Source organism: Calliphora vicina, chromosome 5 (assembly GCF_958450345.1).
Source record: "Calliphora vicina chromosome 5, idCalVici1.1, whole genome shotgun sequence".
In the NCBI taxonomy this organism is placed as follows: domain Eukaryota; kingdom Metazoa; phylum Arthropoda; class Insecta; order Diptera; family Calliphoridae; genus Calliphora; species Calliphora vicina.
Genome location: NC_088784.1, coordinates 8,905,909 through 8,929,412, shown reverse-complemented (window position 1 = coordinate 8,929,412; position 23,504 = coordinate 8,905,909). Strand labels below are relative to the sequence as shown.

The window sequence follows — 23,504 nt, the reverse complement described above, 5'->3', positions numbered from 1 at the left end:
GAAACCTTAATATTAATAGCAAATTTCTCCAAAATTTACAATAAATAGCTATTTCATCAAAAATTCATTATAAATATCAAATTGATCGAAGATTCACAATAAGAATTTTTACTGGAATTCAAGTTGAAAGTAAGTGTAATTCGAGCCTTGAGTTATAGTTAAGCAATTGAATTACGGTTGTTTTACACTTTATTTCAATAGCATTCTGCAGTAAAAAGGAAATATAAATTCAAGCCACATATTTTTTCTTTGAAAAATATTAAATTTTTTAAAATATTTTTCATTCAAGTCAAAATATTCAAGTGCTTGATTTTTTAGGGGCCTTGGTGCTTATTGGGTTACTATAATAGCAAATTTCTCGAAAATTTACTATAAATAGCTAATTTCTCGGTAATTTACTACAATAGCGAATTTATCAAAAATTTCCTGTAAATAGCAAATTTATCTAAAATTTACTATTAATAGTAAAATAATCGAAAACTTATTATAAATAGCAAATTTATCCAAAATTTACTATAAACAGAAAGTTTCCCTTAAATAGCTAATTTTTCAAAAAATGTTTAATTTTAGTTCAAATATCATATTTCTTCGAAAAATTACTATAAATAGCAAATTGATCGAAAACTCTGCAGTACCCTTTAGCTACATTTAGAATCAACATATTTCTTCTTAATTTTCGAATTAAAACATAAACATTTAATTTTTCTTTTAAAACTTTATTTTAAACAATTTACATTTATCCTTCTCATTTAATACTTTTTAAATTTTGTTAAACTGCCAATTAAATATCTAAGCAGCTACTTCAGCCTTAGCACTTTCGAAACATTCATAGATTTTGAAACCAGTATCACAGCGATCTGCACCCTTGACATCTTTACATTTGGCCAAAATAGTCTTAGTCTTTTCCTCACCAAGGATGGAGCCCAATTTGGCCAAAACAACATCTTCTTGCACTTGGCTGTCCTTCAAGGTGCCTACTTTTTCAAAGAAACAGGTACCAAAACATTTCAAATTTTGTGAGGGATTAGCAAAGTCCTTTTGGCGCAATTTGTTGGCATCTTCATCGGAGACATTTTCCTGTTTAATGCATTCCTCGAAGTATTGCTTGGCTTTGGCTTTTTGTTCTTCGTTCAGTTCGAGGGGCTGAAAGTAAGAGGTTAAACAATAATTTTGGTAGTCAAAACATGTTTCAGGTATTTATGTGATTATAGCTATTTATATTTTTGCTCAATTATTTTTAATTTATTAGCTACATTTTTAAAAACTTACCGATGGCAAAACACTGGCAATTAAGCAAACAACAGCTAAAGTAATGAATACCTTCATGTTTTGATATTTAAATTTTTACTTGTGTTTCTTAAAGGACTGTTGAATAAGTTGTGATGTTCTTTAGTCAAAATTGCTGCTTTTTATATCAAGAATTAAATAATTTTGCTTTAATTGTTGTAAATAAAATTGATACACAAATTAAAGTTTTAATGTTTTTTTTTTAAAAAATTCGCCAGGCTTTTAATTAAAGCAATTTGAGTTTGCCAATTTTTTATTATTACGAATATTATTTACTTGTGTATATGTTTGCTGTTTACTTTGTGCTATTATCGTAATTTTTTTTGACAGGTAATAGTTTCGTGAAGTGATTACTTTCTTGAAAAAAATAAACAAATATAAAGCGTCTTACATATGGTAATGTTAGACTTAAGGAAGCTGTATGGGAAGTTCAAAGAGTTTCTTAAATATTAAGATGTTTATTTTATAAATAACAAATTTCTCAAACATTTTTCATAAATAGCACATTTCTCAAAAATTTACCATAATTAGCTAAATTCCCAAAAATTTACTATGAATAGCAAATTTACTGTAAATAGCAAATTTTTCGAAAATTTACTATGAATAGCAAATTTCTCAAAATTGATTACAAATAGCATAATTGACAATAAATAGCAAATTTCTCAAAAATTTACTATAAATAGCAAATTTGTCCAAAATGTACTATAAATATATAAATAGCATATTTCTCGAAAATTTACTATAAATAGCAAATTTCCCGAAAATTACTATAAATAGCAAATTTACCAAAAATTTACTATGAATATCAAATTGCTCATAAATTTAATATAAATATCAACTTTCTCAAAAATTGACTATTAATAGCAAATTTCTCGAAAATCTACTATTAATAGCAAATTTCTCGAAAATTTACTATTAATAGCAAATTTCTCGAAAATCTACTATTAATAGGAAATTTCTCGCTAATTTCCTATAATAGCAAATTTCAAAACTTTACTGTAAATAGAAAATTTCTCGAAAATTTGCTGTAAATAGCAAATTTTTCCAAAATTTACTATGAATAGCAAATTTTTCAAAACTGATTACAAATAACAAATTTCGCAAAATTGACTATGAATAGAAAATTTCTCAAAAATTTACTATAAATAGCAAATTTGTCCAAAATGTACTATAAATAGTAAATTTCTCGAAAATTTACTATAAATAGCAAATTTCTCGAAAATGTACTATAAATAGCAACTGTATGTAATTTAGTATAAATAGCAAATTTCTGAGAATTGATTACAAATAGATAATTTATAGAAAATTTATAGTAAATAGCAAATTTCTCAAAAAATTTGCAAATTTCTCGAGAATCTATATACAGGCAAATCCCGGTATAACGAACGATATGTTGTCAAGTCCATTCGTTAAATTGAAAGATTCGTAATATCGAGATGTTTTTTTTAATTATGGACAACTTTTTCTGCATTGGAATTTAACTAAACGTATGGCGTTTTGATCCCTAGGTTGGATGAGCTGTGTGACATTAGAAGGAATGAATATCGTCCAAATCGAGGAATGAATATCGTATTAATCGTGGATAATGGCTTGGTGCATTATTCACGATTAATAAAGCCTTCATTGTAAGGGATTTCGATTCTGAAAATGATTCAACCTGTTGAAAATTAAACTGAGGGATAAACATTTAAAAAAAAACAAATTTTTAAGATTCGACTTAATTTGTGTGAAGATAGTTTACAGGAAACACTTAGTCACGATAAAATTTTTGTTTTATTTTCTTCAAAATGTTGAGAACTTTGTTATACCATATTTCATACATTCATTTAAATTTTTTACTTTTTCTTTCAATGAAATTCTTCTAAGGTTTCCCATATTTAATTCACATGAACACTTGCACAATTATTGCCTGTTTCACAATATTGAATGAAAGATTTCGTTCGCATTCTAAGCGAAAGAAAGCTGATTTTGGATTCCCTATCTTCATGTTTATGTGAACAAATCAGTTTTCTTTCGCTTAGAATGCGAACGAAATCTTTCATTCGATATTGTGAAACAAGCAATTAAAACCACTATAGAAAAAATTACAGCACCTATTTCTAAAGAGAGTAACCATTGAAAACGGTACTGTAACGACTTATTTTCTTATATTTACATTCTTTATACTTCTGTTTTTTATACTTTCTGTTCGTTATATCGAGCATACAATTTTTGAAACGTTCGTTATATAAGGTAGTCGATGTTACAATTTGACCGTGCGTTAAATCGGATTTTCGTTAAAGTGAGATTCGTTATACCGGGATTTGCCTGTATATAAAAATGGATGTTTGTATGTATGTGGGTATGTATGTTCCGAATGAACTCAAAAACAGGTGGACCGATTTTGATGAAATGTTAAGCGATTCTTCAGAACAGCCCTATGGGTAACACTGTAAAGTTAGATTTTTGATATTCGGTCTGTGGGCGGAGGGGTGTGTAAAAATCCAATTTTTACATTATACCGCTAATGCCCTATATTTCATAAAAATTGATGTGTGTATGTATGTTCAGTATGGACTCAAAAATAGCTGGACCGATTTTGATGAAATTTTCACGGAATCTTCAGAAAAGGATTTTGGGTAACAGTGTAAAGTTAGATTTTCATTCTGTGATAAACAATTTTGTTTACACTTGCATATTAGGAGCATGAATAAGGAATTTACATACTGAATTTTTGAATTCATTGGAACCAGTCGTAAGCCACTACATGTATTAACATTGAAGGACCGGGTTCAGCTAGTTTACTATAAATAGCAAATCTCGTTATTGCTCGATATATTGAAATTTGCAAACAATATTGATGTTTGCCTATTTGTGGTAAACATGATAATTATTGTACATTGCCCTCCCGCTAACTGTAGCGTAACTCACAAGCACATAATAGAACTTGTCTAAAAAAAATTACACACAAAAAAACACATTAATTGTTGTTACGCTTTTATTTCAATAACTATAGCTTGAAGTAATAATAGTAACCACAAAATAGGCAAAAAAAATCAACTTTAAGTTTTTTAAAACTATATTTTTTCCTTATTGTTCTGTTTGCTTAGCACACATTACTTATGATGAGATGACAGTTTGAAAGCAATTATTTATTCTTGCTTTCATTACTTCTAATCTTTAAAGAAAAAAATAAAGCTTTACTTTATTTTAAAAATTTAAACGAAATTTCTAGATTTAAACTTGTTTGCTTAAAAAATTTCGTTTGCAATCCTTTAATTTATTTTCTGTTTAAATTTCTTTAACCAAATTAGTTACGCACGTCTGCTTATCTTTCTGTTTTCAATACATACTTGTTCTTTGTTACACATTTATTTGTTTTACATTCTATTTTCCAATTTTCAAATAAAATTTTGTATGCATTTTGTTTGTATATTATAGGTATTTAGGTTAAACCTTAATAAAATAGTAAAAGAAAATGAAAGAAATTGATAGCATATATACAGAGAGCAGTAGTAAGGATAACCCTTTAAAACATTCGACTTTATTAAAAATTTATAGACCTCCTAAACTGTGACATTTTGTTAAAGCCAAATATTGGGCACAAACCTTGTAAAAATGTTTTTTTTTTCTTTATAGTAATAATAGTTTATTTTTGTTTGTCTTAAATAGAGTTAAAGATAAGAATTTGATGAGGGTAGCCTTAAATATACATTTGGTATAAACATTCAGTTTTACATTTGTCCTTTAAGGATTTAAGTAAAGATTTCTTAAGAAAATACAATTTTGTATTAATGAACTTTGTTTGGGGTACGAACTAACATTATTTATTAAATATAAAGTTAAACTTTTTAGTAAAATTTAAACAGTTATGGGAAATAATTATGGATAGAGGTAATTCGAACAAAAAATTGTAGAGAAATGTTTTACAGTTTATAAATATATAAAACATTCGATACTAGAGAAAATCTAATGTATTTAACATTTTCTATAAATAGCAAATGTATTAAAAATTTACTATAAATAGCTAATTCATCAAAAATAAATTATAATTTCGAATACATCTTAGGGTTGCGGGTTCGATTCCCGCCAGAGACTCTGGGTGTAACTGCAGACAAGCAAAACACTTCGCAGTTTGTGTTTGTTTATATATAAAAAAAATATATATGTAAATAGCAAATTTAACCCGAATTTCCTACAAATAGCATATTAATCGCAACTTTCCTCTAAATAGCAAACAAGAAATAAATGGCACATTTAACAGAAATTTACTACAAATAGCACAATTATCGAGAATTTGCTATAAATAGCACATTTATATAGAATTTGCTATAAATAGCAAATTTTTGGAAAATTTACTATAAATAGCACATTTATCGAGAATTTGATATAAATAGCACATTTATCGAGATTTGGTACATTTTATGGAATTTACTACAAATAAAAAATTTACCATAAATAGCACAATTCTCGAAAATTTACTATTAATAGCAAAATTTCTCGAAAATTTACTATAAATAGCACATTTAACAGAAACTTTGCTATAAATAGCACAATTATAGAGAATTTGCTATAAATAGCACATTTATAGAGAATTTGCTATAAATAGCACAATTATAGAGAATTCGCTATAAATAGCAAATTTTCGAAAATTTACTATAAATAGCTAATTTCTCGAAAATTTACTATAAACAGCACATTTTCGTGAAATAGCAAATTTCTCGAATATTTACTAAAAAAGCTGATTTTTTGAAAATTTACTATAAATAGCAAATTTCTCAAAAAAAAATTTTTACAAATAGCAAACTTCCTATAAATAGCAAACAAGAAAGTTAGCTATGAAATGTAAATTTATCGAACGATCGCTAGAAATAGCAAATTTTCAAATTTAATAGCATATGTATAGAAAATGTCCTATTCCAGGTTATCCGAAAATTCACTATAAATATCATTGCAAAATTCAGTCTCTTTTCATTTCAACCAAACTTTAATAGAAAATTTAAATTTCAAATTTATATTCGCCCTCCAAATTTTAGCACTTTATTCATTGCTGCAGTTATTTATTTGCTTTAAAAGATTTTGCTAGTAGTGTTGTCGTATTTTATTCCTCTACTCATCAATAAATATATAAAAATTATTTCCGGTTGTTATATTTTCCATTTCGTAGCATCAGGTCTATAAACTATTGTGTACAACTATAACGATTCGCTTGGTTTTTTTTTACAATCAATTTACAATGTCGTAGTCATTGTCGACGACTACAACTACCGGTCATTTGGTCAGCATTTTTACGACATCAAACTCCACAACGTCATCAACATCATCACTAGCAGCAACAACAGCAGCAGCCAGAAGTATTCTTGCTGGCAACACTTGAGCACATTAATTTCTTACTCACAGTGTTGGTTGGTGGCAGCCAGCTCGTTATGTCATTGTTGTAGTTGTTAACAAGAAATCGTTTAAAAACATTGTAAATTACTGCAGAGACGCGACAAGATTAAGATCGACAGCGAAAAAAAATCTATAAAAAATAGTACATTTGTATTCATTTAATGTTTTTTTTTTCTGTTGAATAAAAATGGCAACAACCATTAAGTCATATAAATTCGTGTTATTTTTTTTATTTTTTATAGAGTTATTAAGGTTTTTTTTTTTTTTATTTTTAAGTGCATCAGGAATTGGTCATATTTGAATGTATGTATGAGTGTTTCTCTGTGATGCTTTAAAGATATAAAAAATTAATTATTGCTATATTAAAACAAAATATGCATTTAACTATACAGAAATCTTAGTGGCGATTTTGTAGCGAATTGTTCATAAAAATGAAAAAACACTTAAATATTAATTGAATTGTTCACTATTTGCCATTTTAACTATCGAACATGTTTATGCATACATTTTCTGTTGTAGCCAAAAATGTATTTAAATCAAAACTGCATGCAGAGCATTTAATTGGAAATACAGTGAAGATTTATAAGCTTTTAATATATTTATATAGCACTTAAATATATCTTAACTAGACACTATGGATTTTTGGGACAACAAAATAACTTATACATTGAATTGTTCTCAGTTTTGCTACTATAACTGTTTTCATGTATTTGGAATATGCTATGAATAGTAGCCTAAGTAAGGTAAGGGTGATTGTTGGATATAATTTCAACAGCTTTAGAATTATAGGTCTATTGTAATACAACAAATCCTCATATGGGGACTCTACCATCGAAAATTATTATTTGTTTTTCAATATTTTTAAAAGATTAAATACAAATTTCTACTTTAATTATTTGGAATTGGCCCAGATTTAGCAACAATTGGTTAAAACAAGTTTATCTTAACTTAATTAACTAAACTTTAGATACAAAAATATAGCAAAATTTTGTAACATTAAAAGTTAAGTGTCAAATTTAGTTAAACTCGGTAAAACGAAGTTTAGTTAAACTCGCTTTAACCAAGATTAACTTAAAATTATATCATTATATTAATCAGCATTACCAATTCTACAATTACAAAACACAATTTTTTAAACTAAGCTGTGTTTAGTAAACTTAAGTCTAAAAAAATATCGAATAAGGCATTTAAATAACTTATTATTTTGAAAACTTTTTAAATTAAAAATAGATTTATTAATGGGCTCTACAAATTTGTGTTTTATATAAATTTTAAACGAATTAAAGCAAAACTCTAATTTATTTATTTTAAATTTTAAACAATTTAGCTAATCTAGGATAAATTTCGTTAAGTTTCACAAATTATATTTAAACGATCGAAAATTTTTATTCGTTTTTCAATATTTTTAAAAGGCTAAATACAAATCTCTACTTTGATTATTTCCAATTGCCTCAAATTTAGCTACTATTGGTTAAAACAAGTTTATGTAAACTTAATTAACTAAACTTTATATATAAAAATATAGCAAAATTTTGTAGCTTTAAAAGTTGAGTGTCAAATTTAGTTAAACTTGGCAAAACGAAGTTTAGCTAAACTGGCTTTAACCAAGATTAACTTAAAATTATATCATTATATTAATCAGCATTACTAATTCTACAATTATAAAATACAATTTTTTAAACTAAGCTTAGTTTGGTAAACTTAAGTTTAAAAAAATATCGAATAAGGAATTTATATAACTTATTATTTTGGAAACTGTTTAAGTTAAAAATAGCTTTATTAATGGGCTTTACAAATTTGTGATTTATATAAATTTTAAACGAATTAAAGCAAAACTCTAATTTATTTATTTTAAATTTTAAACAATTTAGCTAATCTAGGATAAATTTCGTTAAGTTTCACAAATTATATTTATAGGATCGAAAATTTCTATTTGTTTTTCTATATTTTTAAAAGACTAAATACAAATCTCTACTTTGATTATTTCCAATTGCCCTAAATTTAGCTACTTTTGGTTAAAAAAAGTTTATGTAAACTTAATTAACTAAACTTTATATATAAAAATATAGCAAAATTTTTTAGCTTTAAAAGTTAAGTGTCAAATTTAGTTAAACTTGGTAAAACGAAGTTTAGTTAAACTGGATTTAACCAAGATTAACTTAAAATTCTATCATTATATTAATCAGCATTACTAATTCTACAAATACAAAATACAATTTTTTAAACTAAGCTTTTTTTAGTAAACTTAAGTCTAAAAAAATATCGAATAACTATTTATTTTAAAAACTTTTTAGATTAAAAATAGCTTTATTAATGGGCCTTAAAAGTCTTGTGTTTTATAGAAGATTTAAACGAATTAACGCAAATCTCTAATTTAGTTATTTTTAATTTACAAAAATGTATCTAATCTAGGATCAATTTGGATTTGATTCGTTAAAATTAAATTTATAACTCATACATAGTTAAACTTGATAAACGAAGTTTAGCTAAACTAGCTTTAGGCAAGATTAACTTTAGATTTTGCAATTATATTTATAAGCATTAAAGAAGATGCAACCAGAAAATATTTTTTTTAATTAAGCTTAGTTAAGTAAACTTAAGCTAAATTAAACCTCAACCTTGAATCTTAGTTATACTTTTATAACCTAGGTTTATAGCCAAAAATATAGAAAATGTATTAAGCTGCATTAAAAAAGTGTAAAATACAGTTAAACTTGCTAAAACGAAGTTTAGCTAAATTGGCTTTAGCTAAGATTAAGAGAAAAAAATTCCTACAAATTAAAAATAGCAAATTTATCGAAACTTTACTATAAATAACAAATTAATCTGCAGTACCCTGGAGTTACATTTAGAACCTAATTTTCAAATTAAAACATGAACATTTAACATTTAACATTTCTTTTAAAACTTTATTTTCAACAATTTACATTTCTACTGCTCATTAATACTTTTAATTAACATTAATACTGTCAATTTAATATCTAAGCAGCTACTTCAGCTTTAGCACTTTCGAAACATTGATAGAGTTTGAAACCAGTATCACAGCGATCTGCACCCTTGACATCTTTGCATTTAGCCAAAACAGTCTTGGTCTTATCCTCGCCAATGATGGCTCCCAATTTGGTCAAAACAACATCTTCTTGTACTTTGCCATCCTTCAAAGTGCCAAGTTTTTCAAAGAAACATGTACCGAAACATTTCATATTTTGTGAGGGATTAGCTAAGTCCTTTTGGCGCAATTTGTTGGCATCTGCATCGGATACATTTTCCTGTTTAATACATTCCTCGGTGTATTGCTTGGCTTTGGCCTTTTGTTCTTCGTTCAGTTCGACGGTCTGAAATTATGATGTTATACAATAAAATTTATGTTTAAAATATTTATGGGATTTTAGCTATTTATAGAAAATTACCAATTTTTATATTTTTAATTTATTTGCTTTATTTTTAAATACTTACCAAAACACTGGCTATTAAGCAAACAACAGCTAATGTTATGAAAACCTTCATGTTTTGATATTTAAATATTTACTTGTTGTTTCGTAAAGGACTGTTGAGTAAGTTGTGATGTTCTTTAGTCAGACTTGAGGCTTTTTATATCAAGAATTAAATAATTTTACTTTAATTGTTGTAAACAAAATTGATTCACAAATTAAAGTTTTAATGTTTTTTTAAAAAAAATAAATTCGCCAGTTTTTAATTAAAGCAATTTGAATTTGCCAATTTTTTATTATTACAAGTATTATTACTGCTGTTTAATTTGAGCTATTATCGTTTTTTTTTTTTTGACAAATGATAGTTTCGTGAAGTTATTACTTTCTTAAAAAAATAAACAAATATAAAGCGTCTTACAAATGGTAATGTTAGACTTAAGGAATCTGTATAGGAAGTTCAAAGAGTTCCTTAAATATTAAGATATTTATTTTAAATTCGAAATTTATTATAAAAAAATAGATTTATTCTTTGAGTTTTTTTAAGGTGATTGCAGGTTCTTAAAGTTGTTATTTGTAGACAATTTCTCGAAAATTATAGAAAAATAGCTAATTAACCATAAATAGCTAAAATATGGTAAATTTACTATCAATAGCAGATTTGTGGAAGATTAACTATAAATAGCCAATTAATCAAATATCTACTATAAATAGCAAATTTCTCGAAAATAATAAATAGCAAAATTTCTCCAAAAAATACTATAAATGACAAATGAATTAAAAATTTACTATAATTACCAAATTTTATGGAAAATTTATTATAAATAACAAATTTCTCGAACATTTACCATAAATAGTAAATTTCTCAAAAATTAACTAAATGTCAAATTTTCAAAAATTTACTATAAATAGCAAATTTCTCGAAAAATTACTATAAATAGTCAATTTCTTCAAAATTTACTAAAATAGCAAAATTCTCGAAAATTTTATATAAATAGCAAATTTACTATAAATAGCCAATTTATCGAAATGTTACTATATATAGAACGATTTTCGTAAAATATACTATAAAAACAAAATTTCTCCAAAATTAACTAAAATAGTAAATTTCTCGAAAATAGCAAATATCTCAAAATTGATTATAAATAGCAAATTTCACGGACATTTACTATAAATAACAAATTTCTCGAAAATTGACTATAAATATCCACTTTATCAAAAATGTACTATAAATAGCACATTAATCGAAAATTTACTACAAATAGCAATTTTCTCCAAAATTTTACTGAAATAGCTATTATCTCAAAATTGATTACAAATAGAAAATTTCTCGTAAATATACTATAAATACCAAATTTCTCGAAAATTTACTATAAATAGCTAATTTCTCGAACGTTTTATATAAATAGCAAATTTTACGAAAATTGACTATAAATAGTGCATTTCTCAAAATTGATTACAAATAGCAATTTTCTAGAAAATTGATAATAAATAGCAATTTTCTCGAAAATGTACTGTAAATAAAAAATTTATCGAAAATTTACTATAAATAGCAAATTTCTCAAAATAGCAATTTTCTCGAACATTTCCTATAAATAGCACATTTATCAAAAATTTACTATAAATAGCTAATTTTTCAAAAATTTACTATAGATAGCAAATTTAGCGAATATATCGAGCCCTTAGCGCCAAATTATCGTAAGCGACATTTTAAAAATTTTTGTTTTATTGCTGAAATTAAAATTTTATGGACCGACTGATGTTTTAGCGTTCTCAGAATATCAAAATTGTTAATAACATCAAAAATATAGGGGGTAAGATTTTATCGTAAGTCAATGTTTATATTTTACAGTAAACAAATTTTATCGTAAGCGACACACAGTGGTATAGAAAAAAAAGAGAGAAATAAATCTGTAACTTCTAAATAGTTCGATTGGTTTGACTGAAATTTCAGATGCGTAATGAAGAAGTGTTGTCGAGTTTAAGTTTTGAACGTGGACCTCATGGGCCCACCAGGGGCGCGAACAAGGTCCCTCAAATTAGGACACCTCGGGTATGTTACATTTTTAAAACGATATTATTTCTTGGTTTGAGTTCTGATTTCAAAAAAAATACATGTAGAATCTTCTCATAGAGCACTACAAAACACGTCATCGTATCTATCAATTATCTGTTATAACTTAGGAGATATTCGCATTTGAAAATTAAATTTTCAACATTTTTACCCACCCTACTCCAGTTTTTTGATAACAGCGTATCCAAATATTTCTCGATATTCTTCAGTTTTCCTTTATTAGACTAACAACACAGGTATGTGTCAAATGAGAAAAGAACTGTTTAAAACAAATAACTAAGTCAAAAGTTATAGGCATTTGAATTTAAAAATTTTTTAAAAAGTGATTTTTCGCTATTTTTTGGGAAAAAATAACTTTTTTTCTTTTTAAGTTATTGCAAAAAGTTTCTAAGAGGATGTATAAGCAATTTCTACTTTCTGAAAGCTTAGTTTTCATAAAATATTTTAAAGGAAAACCAATTTCAAAATTGTTGTTACCTATTTTTTATGTAAAATAAAATTTTAGTGCAAAAATTCTCAAATCGCGTATCCGATATCAAAATATAGTAACCGAATATAGATGGCTCAATATGTTTCTAATTATTTTGTAAAGGGTCCCGATAATCCCGACCCTGGTATGGATAGTATAGCCAAAATACTAAAAATTACCATTTTTGGAATTTTTCAACACTTTTTTGGTAATTGCGGGATTGCTGATAATAAATTTCTAAATTCGTTTCTATTTTTCCATTTTAAATAGAAATATCTACATAACTGTGGAATTTCATTAAAAACTATTTATAAATAAGAATTTAATTTCAATTCGAAAAATTTTTATCTATGCAAAAATTCAATAAAAAACATTTGTTGTCATATTTCTCTATAAAGTATTCCATGAATTTTTAATTGTCAAAAGTTATAAATATTTTTGAAAAATAGACAAATAGCTTGAACGAAATTATGTATAAATTTCAAAATAATCCAAAAAAAACTTTCTCCTGTAAAATTTGTGTTTTGTCGCTTATGATAATTTGGCGCTAAGGGCTCGATATACTATAAATAGCAAATTTATCAAAAATTTTACTATAAATAGCACATTTATCAAAAATGTTACTATAAATTTAAATTTATCGAAAATTTCCTATAAATAGCTAATATCTTGAAAATTCATTACGAATAGCAGATTTTACAAATATTTACTATAAATAGCACATTTATTGTGAATTTACTATAAATAGCAAATTTCTCAAAATTTACTACAAATAGCAAAAAGATTTCCCATAAATAGCGATACTAGTTAAAATTATCTATAAATAGAAAATTAAGCGAAAATTTACTATAAATAGAAAATGTCTCGAAAATCTTCTATAAATAGAAAATTTCTCAAAATTTAATATAAACAAGTAATAGAGCTATATTCGGCTGTGCCGAATCTTATGTACCCTTCACCAAATTATACTTTAAAATAATTTTTTTTAAATATTTTTAGGTAAACAAAATTTTTTTTTTTTTTTAATTGTTTTTAAAAATTTTTTTTTTTGAAAAAGTTTTTTCCAAAATTTTTTTAAAAAATATTTAAAAAATTTTTTTTTTTTAAAAAAATGTATGACAAAAAAAATTTTTTGATGAAAAAAAAAATTGGGTTAAAAAATATTTTTCCCGATTTTGACCCATTGTAGGTCAAAATTACTATAGCCTTATCTACATCGTTGCAATGGACTTTGAAATATCTATCATTAGATATCCATATTGTCTATATTAATGACTTAGTAATCCAGATATAGATCAAAATCAGGTCAAAAATCGAGGTTGTCCCGGTTTTTTGCACATATCTCCGTTATTTATGGACCGATTTTGCTGATTTTAAATAGCAAACTTCTCGAAAGCATGTCTGACAGAATTATTGAAGATTTGGATCCCGAGGATATCTGGGGTCTTCAGAAAATTGATTTCAACAGACAGACGGACAGACAGACAGACATGGCTTAATCGACTCCGCTATCTATAAGGATCCAGAATATATATACTTTATAGGGTCGGAAATGAAAAATGTAGAAATTACAAACAGAATGACAAACTTATATATACCCTTCTCACGAAGGTGAAGGGTATAAAAATGGCAAATTTATCGAAAATTGTCTGTCCTTTGATCACCAAAGATCATTCGTGCTTTGTTTGCAATTCTCAAGAACAGGTAGCTTTGACTACTCCATAACCTATTGTTTTTGGAGAAAGTTCAATTTGTATTTACCACATTGATCACCACTAATTTGAACATTTGATTTACCATTCGTGGTAATTTTTATTATTTTAATTATTTCCAGAAGATTAAAATTCATTTCCTTTAAATTAAGATTAAATAAAATGTTTTTATACATTTTAATTTAATTTTAAACAAAATTTTAAATGTTCAACTATTTAGATAAATATCTTTGGTTTCATTTACATAGTTTTTTTTTTTTTTGCCAAAATTCAATGATTTGTCACTTGAATACATTTAAAATTAAATTAAATTTAATAATCTATAAAATTCTTGATTTTTAATTATATTTACAAAACACTTAGTTTTTTTTTCATTCATATAATTTAAATTAATATTTTGACATACACTAGCTAACATGCAACATACAATATATGTCTATGTTTGTGAGCACATATGGGAAAAGCTACTTAATTACATGCATCATTGGTCAATACATACAACTAATACAATTTTAGAATGAAATAAACATAAATAAATTAATATTATAATAAATATATTTCTATATATAAATGTATGCTTGCTTATTCAGTCATATATATGAATACATTGTATACATATTAGTCATACTCATATGTATATACAAGTTTAGTCATGATAACATTAATATCATCTGATATATTTTTATGTGTCTATTATCAATATAATAATTTTTCACTAAATATTTTATTTCCTGTTAACACACACAAACAAACAGAAACATACAAATATTCACACAGCACATTAACATAAAATGTAGTTAAATTGCTAATATTAGTGTCCGTCTGTCAGTTTTTCATATTATCCTGCTGCTGCACATACATATTAAACATTAGCTTGGTTTCGTTTTATAAAGAGCGGAGAAAATTTAGATGTTCCCAAGTACAATTAAAATTAGTTGGAATATAAAGTTGTTCTTTTTTTGGGCCACCTTTTTATATCCATATAAATGTGTTTGTATTAGCATTCATATGTCTGTCTATCTACATATCTGCTGGATATTTATTATTAATTAATGCATATTATAATGCATTATAAAATATTAGTATTATGTATGATAATGATGATAATATTTATAATTATGATGTTATTGATAATGACGTTGTTTATCTTGTAAATGTATGCACGCTGGCAAAAACGAATTAAATCAATGTCCGTGAGAGTTTATTTTTATGATTTTTTTGTATAATTTTCATTAAAATTATTAAAGAAATTTTAATTGGGTCATAATAATTTTTGTTATACTCAATATGTATAAAATAACAAAATGTATGTGTGCTTAATGTATCAAACTATATTAAGGTTAATGGATTTATTGTTTATTGTAGTTTTAATAGTTTTTAGTTTAATTTTGTGAGGAAAATTATACTTTAGCTCTTAAGTTTAACGGAAAAATAGATCTTTAATGAATTTAGTATTAATAAATATATGAAACATTCTGTCTAAGTAATTTAATATTTATAGGATAAAAGCATTGCATACTTTGGGGAGGTCAAGTTAAAATGAAATTCTGTTAACAGTTATTTAACCCTTAAATGCTACGTATTTAACAACTTAAATGTAAAGCATGAATTAAACCTATTTCTATTAACTGCTTTTGCTTGTTCAGCCATAAGAAGGTGGTTGATATGACAATAACTAATAAAATGTCTATATTGCATTCTCTGGTATTACAATTTACCAAAAAATTATAAAAATGTGCTATAAATATAAATCAACAAATTTGATGCCGTACGGAAAAACTTTTTGCGAAAATTGAGATAACACCAAAAATAGAAAGTGCGTTTCATTTACTATCACTGTGCAGATCGAAATTTGGATATATGTAAAAACTAGCTAACCCATGCATTTTATGGAAAAACTAGGTAACTCCATTGTATCTTAAAAAACAGAAAAATTAGAAGAGGACGTTCTTTCGAAAACTAAGAGAGAAAAAAACAAATTTGGATCACAAGCTCTCTGGGCTTAAATTTTGAACCTAAAAATTGCAACTGCCGAGAATTCGAAGAATACATATATATATTTTCTGAAGTTCTCGACATAGAATACGACTACCAAGCACCCGAAATCTTTCCGAGTAATAATTTTTAAGTTATTAATTTTGAACATTTTTAGGAACCTATACCTCGTAACAAAACGAGCCAAAACTTTTGGATCAAAATCAATGGCGACCCTTTAAATTAGTAGTGGTAAATTTGTGATATGTTTTGTTAATTTTTTACAAAAGGGAGTTTTTTATTAAGAAAATTTCTAAACAAAAGCAAACTAAATGTCTTTATTTTTAAATTATACTTACCCGATTAACTTGAAATCTGTTATGTATTAACTAATAATTTTAACCGACAAACTGGTAGTTTTTGTCCGACTTTAAATTTTTTAACGGGTTTGGAAAGAAATTTGATTACGCTTTAAAATTACGTACATTTTTTGATACATTTGTAAGTTATAAATACATATTTGCCCAATACACAATGTCGTAGTGTTGTAGCATTGTAGCATTGTATGTCATAAATATTTTTCAAACTAATTTTTCGAAACAAAAACAAAACATTAATACAAATAATTACGACATACAACGATACAACGCTACGACTAAAAGAAAAATAAAATTTATCAACTTTTTTTGAATTTATTCGCTTTAAAAATGTATAACAGTGTATAAACAGTATTTAGTTCTTAATAAAACATGGTTTTTATTATACAAATCGGATGAAAATTGTAAAAGTTATTCAACTTTTCATTAACACCTATTTTAGTACTTTCTCCCCCAGCGCATATGAATAAAAAAACAGAAAACTATATAAAACAAGTAAGAGTGCTATATTCGGCTGTGCCGAATCTTATATACCCTTCATCAAATTATACTTCAAAATAAAAATTTTAAATATTTTTAGGTAAACAAATTTTTTTTTTTCCAAAGTTGTTTTTTTAATTTTTTGGAAAAAAAAAATTTTCTAATTGTTATTTTAAATTTTTTAATTTTTTTTTTTTAAATTTAAAATTTTTATTTTTTTAAATTTTAAATTTTTTTTTTGTTTTTTTCAATTTTTTTTCCGATTTTGACCCATTGTAGGTCCAACTTACTATGGTCTTATATACGTCGTTGCAAATGTCTTCGAATTATTTATCATTAGATATCCATATTGTCTATGTTAATGACTTAGTAATCCAGATATAGGTAAAAACAAGTAAGAAAGTATGGTCGGTCAAGCCCGACCATATAATACCCTACACTAAGTAAAAGAGCAAAAAAAAATTTTCTTTTAAAATTTCAATAATTTATATTTTTGAGTGATTTTCGGAAGTGGGGTTATATGGGGGCTATGACCAATTATGGACCGATCACCATGAAATTAGGTTGTGTGATTTATGTCTATATTAAAGTTAACTATGTTGAATTTTGTGTGTTTACCAACATTTTTAAGCGATTTATGCACGTTAAAGTGATTTGCGGAAGCGGGTCTATATGGGAGCTATGACTAATTATGGACCGATCGTAACAAAATTTGGTGACATGAATTTTGTGTATATAAAACTTATTTGGAGCGGAATTTGTGGAGATACATATATAAATTAAACATTTATGACCGATAAAGTCCAATTTCGGGAGGACATTTGTATGGGGGCTAGGTGAAATAGTGGACCGATTTCAGCCAGTTTCAACAGGCTTGGTCCCTGAGCCGAAAAAATTTTATGTACCAAATTTGATCGAAATATCTTCAAAATTGCGACCTGTACTCTGCGCACAAGGTTTACATGGACAGCCAGCCAGCCAGCCGACCAGACGGACGGACAGACATCGCTTAATCGACTCAGAAAGTGATTCTAAGTCGGTATACTTTAAGGTGGGTGTTAGACTAATATTTTTGGGCGTTACAAACATCTGCACAAACGCATAATACCCTCCCCACTATGGTGGTGTAGGGTATAAATAGGTCAAAAATCGAGGTTGTCCTGGTTTTTTCCTTATATCTCAGCCATTTGTGCTGATTTTAAATAGTAAACTTTGTGCTGATTTTAAATAGCAAACTTCTCGAAAGCATGCCTGACAGAATTATTGAAGATTTGGATCCCGAAGATATCTGGGGTCTTCAGAAAATTGACTTCAATAGACAGACGGACAGACAGACGGACATGGCTTAATCGACTCCGCTATCTATAAGGATCCAGAATATATATATATGTAGAAATTACAAACGGAATGACAAACTTATATATACCCTTCTCACGATGGTGAAGGGTATAAAAATTATTTGTACAATCTTTAATTTATAAGGAAAATTTTCAAAATCTTTGAAAACTGTTTTAGTATATCTTCACCTAGGCCTACAACTCCCACTAGGTCGCTTTTGAAGTTCTGACAAAAAGTGTCATTTTGTAGCTCAGTGTAACATTTTAAAATTATAATTTTTATTTTTCCTGCAACCTTGATGAGTTTCTCAATGTCAAATGTTCATCAACCGGAGACATATTTAGGATTTTGTCGAATTCCTAAATAAAACTTCTCTTGAGCTTTGTTACGTCTTGATTTCAGTTTGTTTTTGGAAAAACAGGGTAAGTCCATTTTTTCGTAAAAATTGGGTAAATTAACGTGCTGAGTCAAATAGTTAATACTTTTCCACAAATTACTAAAGTAATTTCAGATTCCAACAATGGAGTTGGAACCTGAAAAATTATTGATTTTTCCAAAAGAAAAAACATTAGTTATAAACATTCCAAAATATGAGTCCACTACTTAGATTTTAGAACTTAGATAGATGTTTATTTTACACAATACTCTTTGAAAACTCCAAACAAAAATTTGGAATTAAATGGATTTTAGCTGAGAGTCTGTTCCCAGCAGTTCCAGGAGATAGTTCCGAAATAGTGATTTTACCTATCATCAACTAGCTACTTGACTAGTTAGCAGGAGGTCAATTGACACTTTTGTATTACAATGAGACTGTCCGATTTCCCTTGTGAATTGATCAGCAGCATAACTATTTATTTTAATATGTACGTGTACTAATTGACCAGTTAAAAAGACATTGCATAAACAGTCCAATAACCGATTGCTTATAAACAAACTTTCGTTCGACAACTCTCCAATAGATTACTACTGGTGGGTAAAACAACCATTTTACAAAACAAACGTTTAAAGTGACTACACTCTAGGTTACTTAGACACACTAAAGTGACAATTGACTTCACATTAGATTACATGGGATGTCAGTATAATTAAGAATAAAATAAACTATATGAAAATTATATCAACACAATTCATATAAAAAAATTTTTATCAAAAAATAACATACTGAAGTGATAATTATCTTCACGCTTCATTACATGGCACTTCTCTCTGTAGCACCTATATGCGTGAAAAGAGAAACATTTTGTTTAATTTTAATACACACCATCATAAAAGATAGAAGGAATATTGATTTTGTCATTCTGTTTGTAAATATTGGTTGTAGAACCAAAAAAGTATGTATTTTGGGTCCTCGAAAGATTCTAAGACGATCTAGCTATGTCCGTATGTTGAAAGTACGATAGGGCCCAAACGAGAGGAGCTAGCTGCCTGAAATTTTCCAAAAATTCTTTGTGATGATTAGCCCTATATCAGAAAAATATTTTATTGTCACATATTGATGGTGGGTATAAAAGATTCCGCACAGCCAAATATAACACTCTTAACCCCATTTTCTCAATCTCTGGACGATTGTCATACAAAAATTATATTAATTGAAGGTATATCTTTACGAAAAACGATAACCAGATATTGAGAAAATTGGTTATTGTTTTGCTATGGTTTCAAGTAAAGGATAAAGGGTTATGAAGGTACAGATCTTTTTTTAATCAAAAACTGTTATTGAATTTAAAAATTTAAAAATCTTGTTCTATAAAGTGGGTTTTTATAAGAATGCATTAGAGTTACAAACGATTTTAAATGCAAAATTTGAAAAAGTTAATTTATTTTCATAAGTATTTAGAATATAAATATTCATTTAAAAACTCATTTAGTAAATATATAGACCTGTCTCTTTGACCAGACACAACTCGAAATTGAAGCCAATGGCACATTTGTCCTCACCCTCCAATTTCATGCACTTGTCCAAAACAGCATCGGCCTTCTTTTTGTCATTTATCAAAGCTGGCAGATTTTGACGTAAAAATTTCTCATTTGGTTTATCTTCCACAAAAATACCAAATTCCTGTAAATAACACAAACAATAGCACTGCACCGGTTTGGCGGTATTGGCCAAAGTAGTGTCTTTGGTAAATAGTTTGTGGGTGTAAATTAATTTGGCTTGTTCTTTGGTAAGAGTGGAGGATTTAATGCATTTTTTGCGAATTTCTGTTAAGCGTTTCTCCAAAGCTTCCTCATCGGGCTTAGTAGAGAAAAATAGAGAAAATTTAATTTAAATTATTAAATTATTTTTGTAGCTTATTTACCGATTTAGCTGAAATTATGGCAGCATTAATAATGACCATTAAAATCATTAAAAACATAAATTGTTGCATTTTTAATAATTTTCCAGTTTTTGTAATTTTAGTTGCGGCTGCTTTTGTTGCTGTTTTAACTAACCATGTTCTTTTCATGGTTGTTTGAATTTCACTATAAAACTCATTGGTCGACCAATGTTTATTTATGAGAAAATATTTCAATTTAAAAACAAAACCACAATCACAAAAAAAAAAGCCTGACAGTGTTTTTTTAATAAAATTTATTTAATTTAACATATTTTAAATATTAGCCTGAATATATAGTTATTAACATTACACACAAAAAACTGTGCTTGAAATAATTGTATTTAATTTGAGTTCAAACCTAACGAGACAAAACAGAACAAAAAAACGTTCAATATATTTATTAGAATTATAATAATTTTGAAGAGGTAATTTTATTTTATTTATTTTTATTTAATTAATTTTTTTTATAACAATTTATTACAAACAAGACCAAACCGCACATTTGATTAAAAATTAGTATTTAAACAGCGTATGCAGATAGCAAAGTTATCATTAAATTCAACAACTTGCAACAATGAAAACCATTATTTGTCATTTACTGTTCTTGGTGGTGGCACTCAGCCTTAACCATCAAACGGATGTAAGTAACATAACACAGAAACCTACAACATATTTAGTAAACAAATTTCCTGTTTTAATATATTTCTAGGCCGCCGCTGCTGAGGTTTCCAAAAAGGCTGTGCAGGAGTGCATTAAGGAAGGCGGTCTAAATGGTGATGATACTAAACGCATTATGGCCGATGAATTATTTAGTCCCAAACACAAGGAAACTTCGGAGAAACTCCAGTGTTTCTTGTTGTGCTGCTATAAGAAACTGGGCTTGATTGCTGCCGATGGCAAGCAGAATCCAGAAGCAGCCATCAAATATTTGCAGCAGAGATATGCTGATAAAAAAGATAAAATCAAACCAGCTTTGGCTAAATGTGCCAACATCAAAAACTCTAATCCCTGTTCATTGATTTATGAGTTTGAGGGTTGTATTTTGAAAAATATTATGTAATTGAAAGTTTCTATGGAAAATTTTTAAGTGCAAAACATATTTTGGCATAAATAATAAAGAAATTATTGAAGAAAAATTAATAAATTCTATATGAAATTTTTATTATTGGGTGAATGGCTTTAAAATGCGGGATATTTCTATTTATAGCTTTTAATTTGAAACATTTGTACCATATAAATTTATTCAAGGTATTGGCCATTATTAGCTATGACGTTTTCCCATCTTACTGGCAACATATGAATTCCGAGCCTAAAGAACTGCTCATCTTGAGGCCAAGAACGAATCAAGCCAATATCGGACACTCTTTTCCAAAGTGAAGAGTCTTTCAGGGCTAGCGTTCTGCATTGATGGAAAAAATAGGACGGTGCATGGTCTAGACTATATAGAGGTTGAGGCAGAACTTCACAACCACTTTAGTCTAAATACTTTCAATCAGGTATTGCAACATAAGGCCGATCGTTGTGATTATGGAATATTACGCTTTCATGTCTGGCTGCATATTTTGGGCATTTTTCGAACAATACTCGCTTCAAACGAATCAGTTGTGTTCAGTGCAGATTTCCTGTGATGGTCTGGTCAGATTTCAGCAGCTCGTAATAGCTAGGACCTTTTTGCTCCTACCAAATACAGAGCATTACCTTTTCGCCATGGATATTTGGCTTTGGTGTTGATTCGTTTAGATGACCGGACATCATGTACGATCTCTTATGCTTCGGGTTATTGTAATGGATCCTTTTTTCATCGCAAATAATGATTCGTTTCAAAAATAATTTTCATTTATACACAGACAAAACATTTTCGTTGTGGCAACCGAATTTGAAGCCAATCGAATAATTCGGTTACACACATAGAATTTTTCGGTTCTAGCGAAAATCAGTTATTAGGGAAAAATTTAGCGTGAATCCATCAAACTTTGGTTATCCCTTACAAAATTTTGTAGCCAGAACTGTAAAATTCGATCACCAAGGCAGAATCATTCTATTGGCAACAAATGTGGTTGATACTACGAATCTGTTTTCTCTGTCTAGCCTTCAAGAATCATTTCGAACATGTAAAATCATTATTCAAGTTCTCTCGGCTTCAATTCGTATGGAACCCTATTTCCCTGCTTTTAAATGAATCCTGCTACTCACAAATGTTTTGAAATTGTTGCTTGAGTAGCTCCCAATGATTTAGCAGTTGTTGAGTTTTACAACAATCTTCATGGAGTAATCTTCCAATTCTTGATCTTCAAACTTTTTTGGCTGGCCTGGCCTATCTTTGTCTTCCGTGTCAAAAATCTTAGAGCTACCGTAAAGCATGCGGTGGGTCTTTGATGGTGTGGGGCTGTATGTCAGCTGTAGAACCTGACAATCTTGTATTCATTGCAATTACAATGAACAGTCGAGACTGCTTACAAATTTGAAAGCAACCGAATTAGGTTGTACACATAGAATTTTTCGGTTCTATCAAGAGAAAGTAGTTGACAGAGAAGAATTTCGGTTAAAGCAACCAAATTTTTGTTACCCCTTTTAAAATTTTGTAGCCACAACTGTAAAATTCGGTTACTAAGATAGAATCATTCGATTGACAATAAATTCGGTTGCTATCACGAATCTATTTTCTCTATGTAAGAGC

The 23,504-nt window shown here is 27.4% G+C and overlaps 4 protein-coding genes across 4 annotated transcripts; 1 reads left to right on the top strand and 3 right to left on the bottom strand.

Moving 5' to 3' along the window:
• Window positions 1-695: 695 nt before the first annotated feature.
• On the bottom strand, window positions 696-1,396 carry LOC135960783 (general odorant-binding protein 56a-like). Its single transcript, XM_065512169.1, has 2 exons — window positions 1,270-1,396; window positions 696-1,143 (listed from the first exon to the last, which is right to left on the bottom strand). The coding sequence occupies exons 1-2, from the start codon at window positions 1,324-1,326 to the stop codon at window positions 790-792; spliced, it is 411 nt and encodes a 136-aa protein (XP_065368241.1). The 5' UTR covers window positions 1,327-1,396; the 3' UTR covers window positions 696-789.
• An 8,149-nt stretch (window positions 1,397-9,545) lies between these two features.
• Window positions 9,546-10,221, bottom strand: LOC135960661 (general odorant-binding protein 56a-like). The gene is made up of 2 exons (XM_065512003.1): window positions 10,114-10,221; window positions 9,546-9,992 (listed from the first exon to the last, which is right to left on the bottom strand). The coding sequence occupies exons 1-2, from the start codon at window positions 10,162-10,164 to the stop codon at window positions 9,639-9,641; spliced, it is 405 nt and encodes a 134-aa protein (XP_065368075.1). The 5' UTR covers window positions 10,165-10,221; the 3' UTR covers window positions 9,546-9,638.
• A 10,152-nt stretch (window positions 10,222-20,373) lies between these two features.
• On the bottom strand, window positions 20,374-20,956 carry LOC135959892 (general odorant-binding protein 56a-like). Its single transcript, XM_065511023.1, has 2 exons — window positions 20,810-20,956; window positions 20,374-20,745 (listed from the first exon to the last, which is right to left on the bottom strand). The coding sequence occupies exons 1-2, from the start codon at window positions 20,954-20,956 to the stop codon at window positions 20,374-20,376; spliced, it is 519 nt and encodes a 172-aa protein (XP_065367095.1).
• A 445-nt stretch (window positions 20,957-21,401) lies between these two features.
• Window positions 21,402-21,887, top strand: LOC135959889 (uncharacterized). Its single transcript, XM_065511013.1, has 2 exons — window positions 21,402-21,467; window positions 21,537-21,887. Exons 1-2 carry the CDS (start codon window positions 21,402-21,404, stop codon window positions 21,885-21,887), a joined length of 417 nt encoding a protein of 138 aa, XP_065367085.1.
• Window positions 21,888-23,504: the final 1,617 nt, after the last annotated feature.

Bases quoted from the DNA above. Each gene is read 5' to 3' on its own strand.
- LOC135960783 (XM_065512169.1), bottom strand. From the start codon at position 1,326: ATGAAGGTATTCATTACTTTAGCTGTTGTTTGCTTAATTGCCAGTGTT. The intron at 1,144-1,269 runs GTAAGTTTTTAA...TCTTACTTTCAG, and splicing joins TTGCCAGTGTTTTGCCATCG to CCCCTCGAACTGAACGAAGA.
- LOC135960661 (XM_065512003.1), bottom strand. From the start codon at position 10,164: ATGAAGGTTTTCATAACATTAGCTGTTGTTTGCTTAATAGCCAGTGTT. The intron at 9,993-10,113 runs GTAAGTATTTAA...TCATAATTTCAG, and splicing joins GCTTAATAGCCAGTGTTTTG to ACCGTCGAACTGAACGAAGA.
- LOC135959892 (XM_065511023.1), bottom strand. From the start codon at position 20,956: ATGAAAAGAACATGGTTAGTTAAAACAGCAACAAAAGCAGCCGCAACT. The intron at 20,746-20,809 runs GTAAATAAGCTA...TTCTCTACTAAG, and splicing joins CCATAATTTCAGCTAAATCG to CCCGATGAGGAAGCTTTGGA.
- LOC135959889 (XM_065511013.1), top strand. From the start codon at position 21,402: ATGAAAACCATTATTTGTCATTTACTGTTCTTGGTGGTGGCACTCAGC. The intron at 21,468-21,536 runs GTAAGTAACATA...ATATATTTCTAG, and splicing joins GCCTTAACCATCAAACGGAT to GCCGCCGCTGCTGAGGTTTC.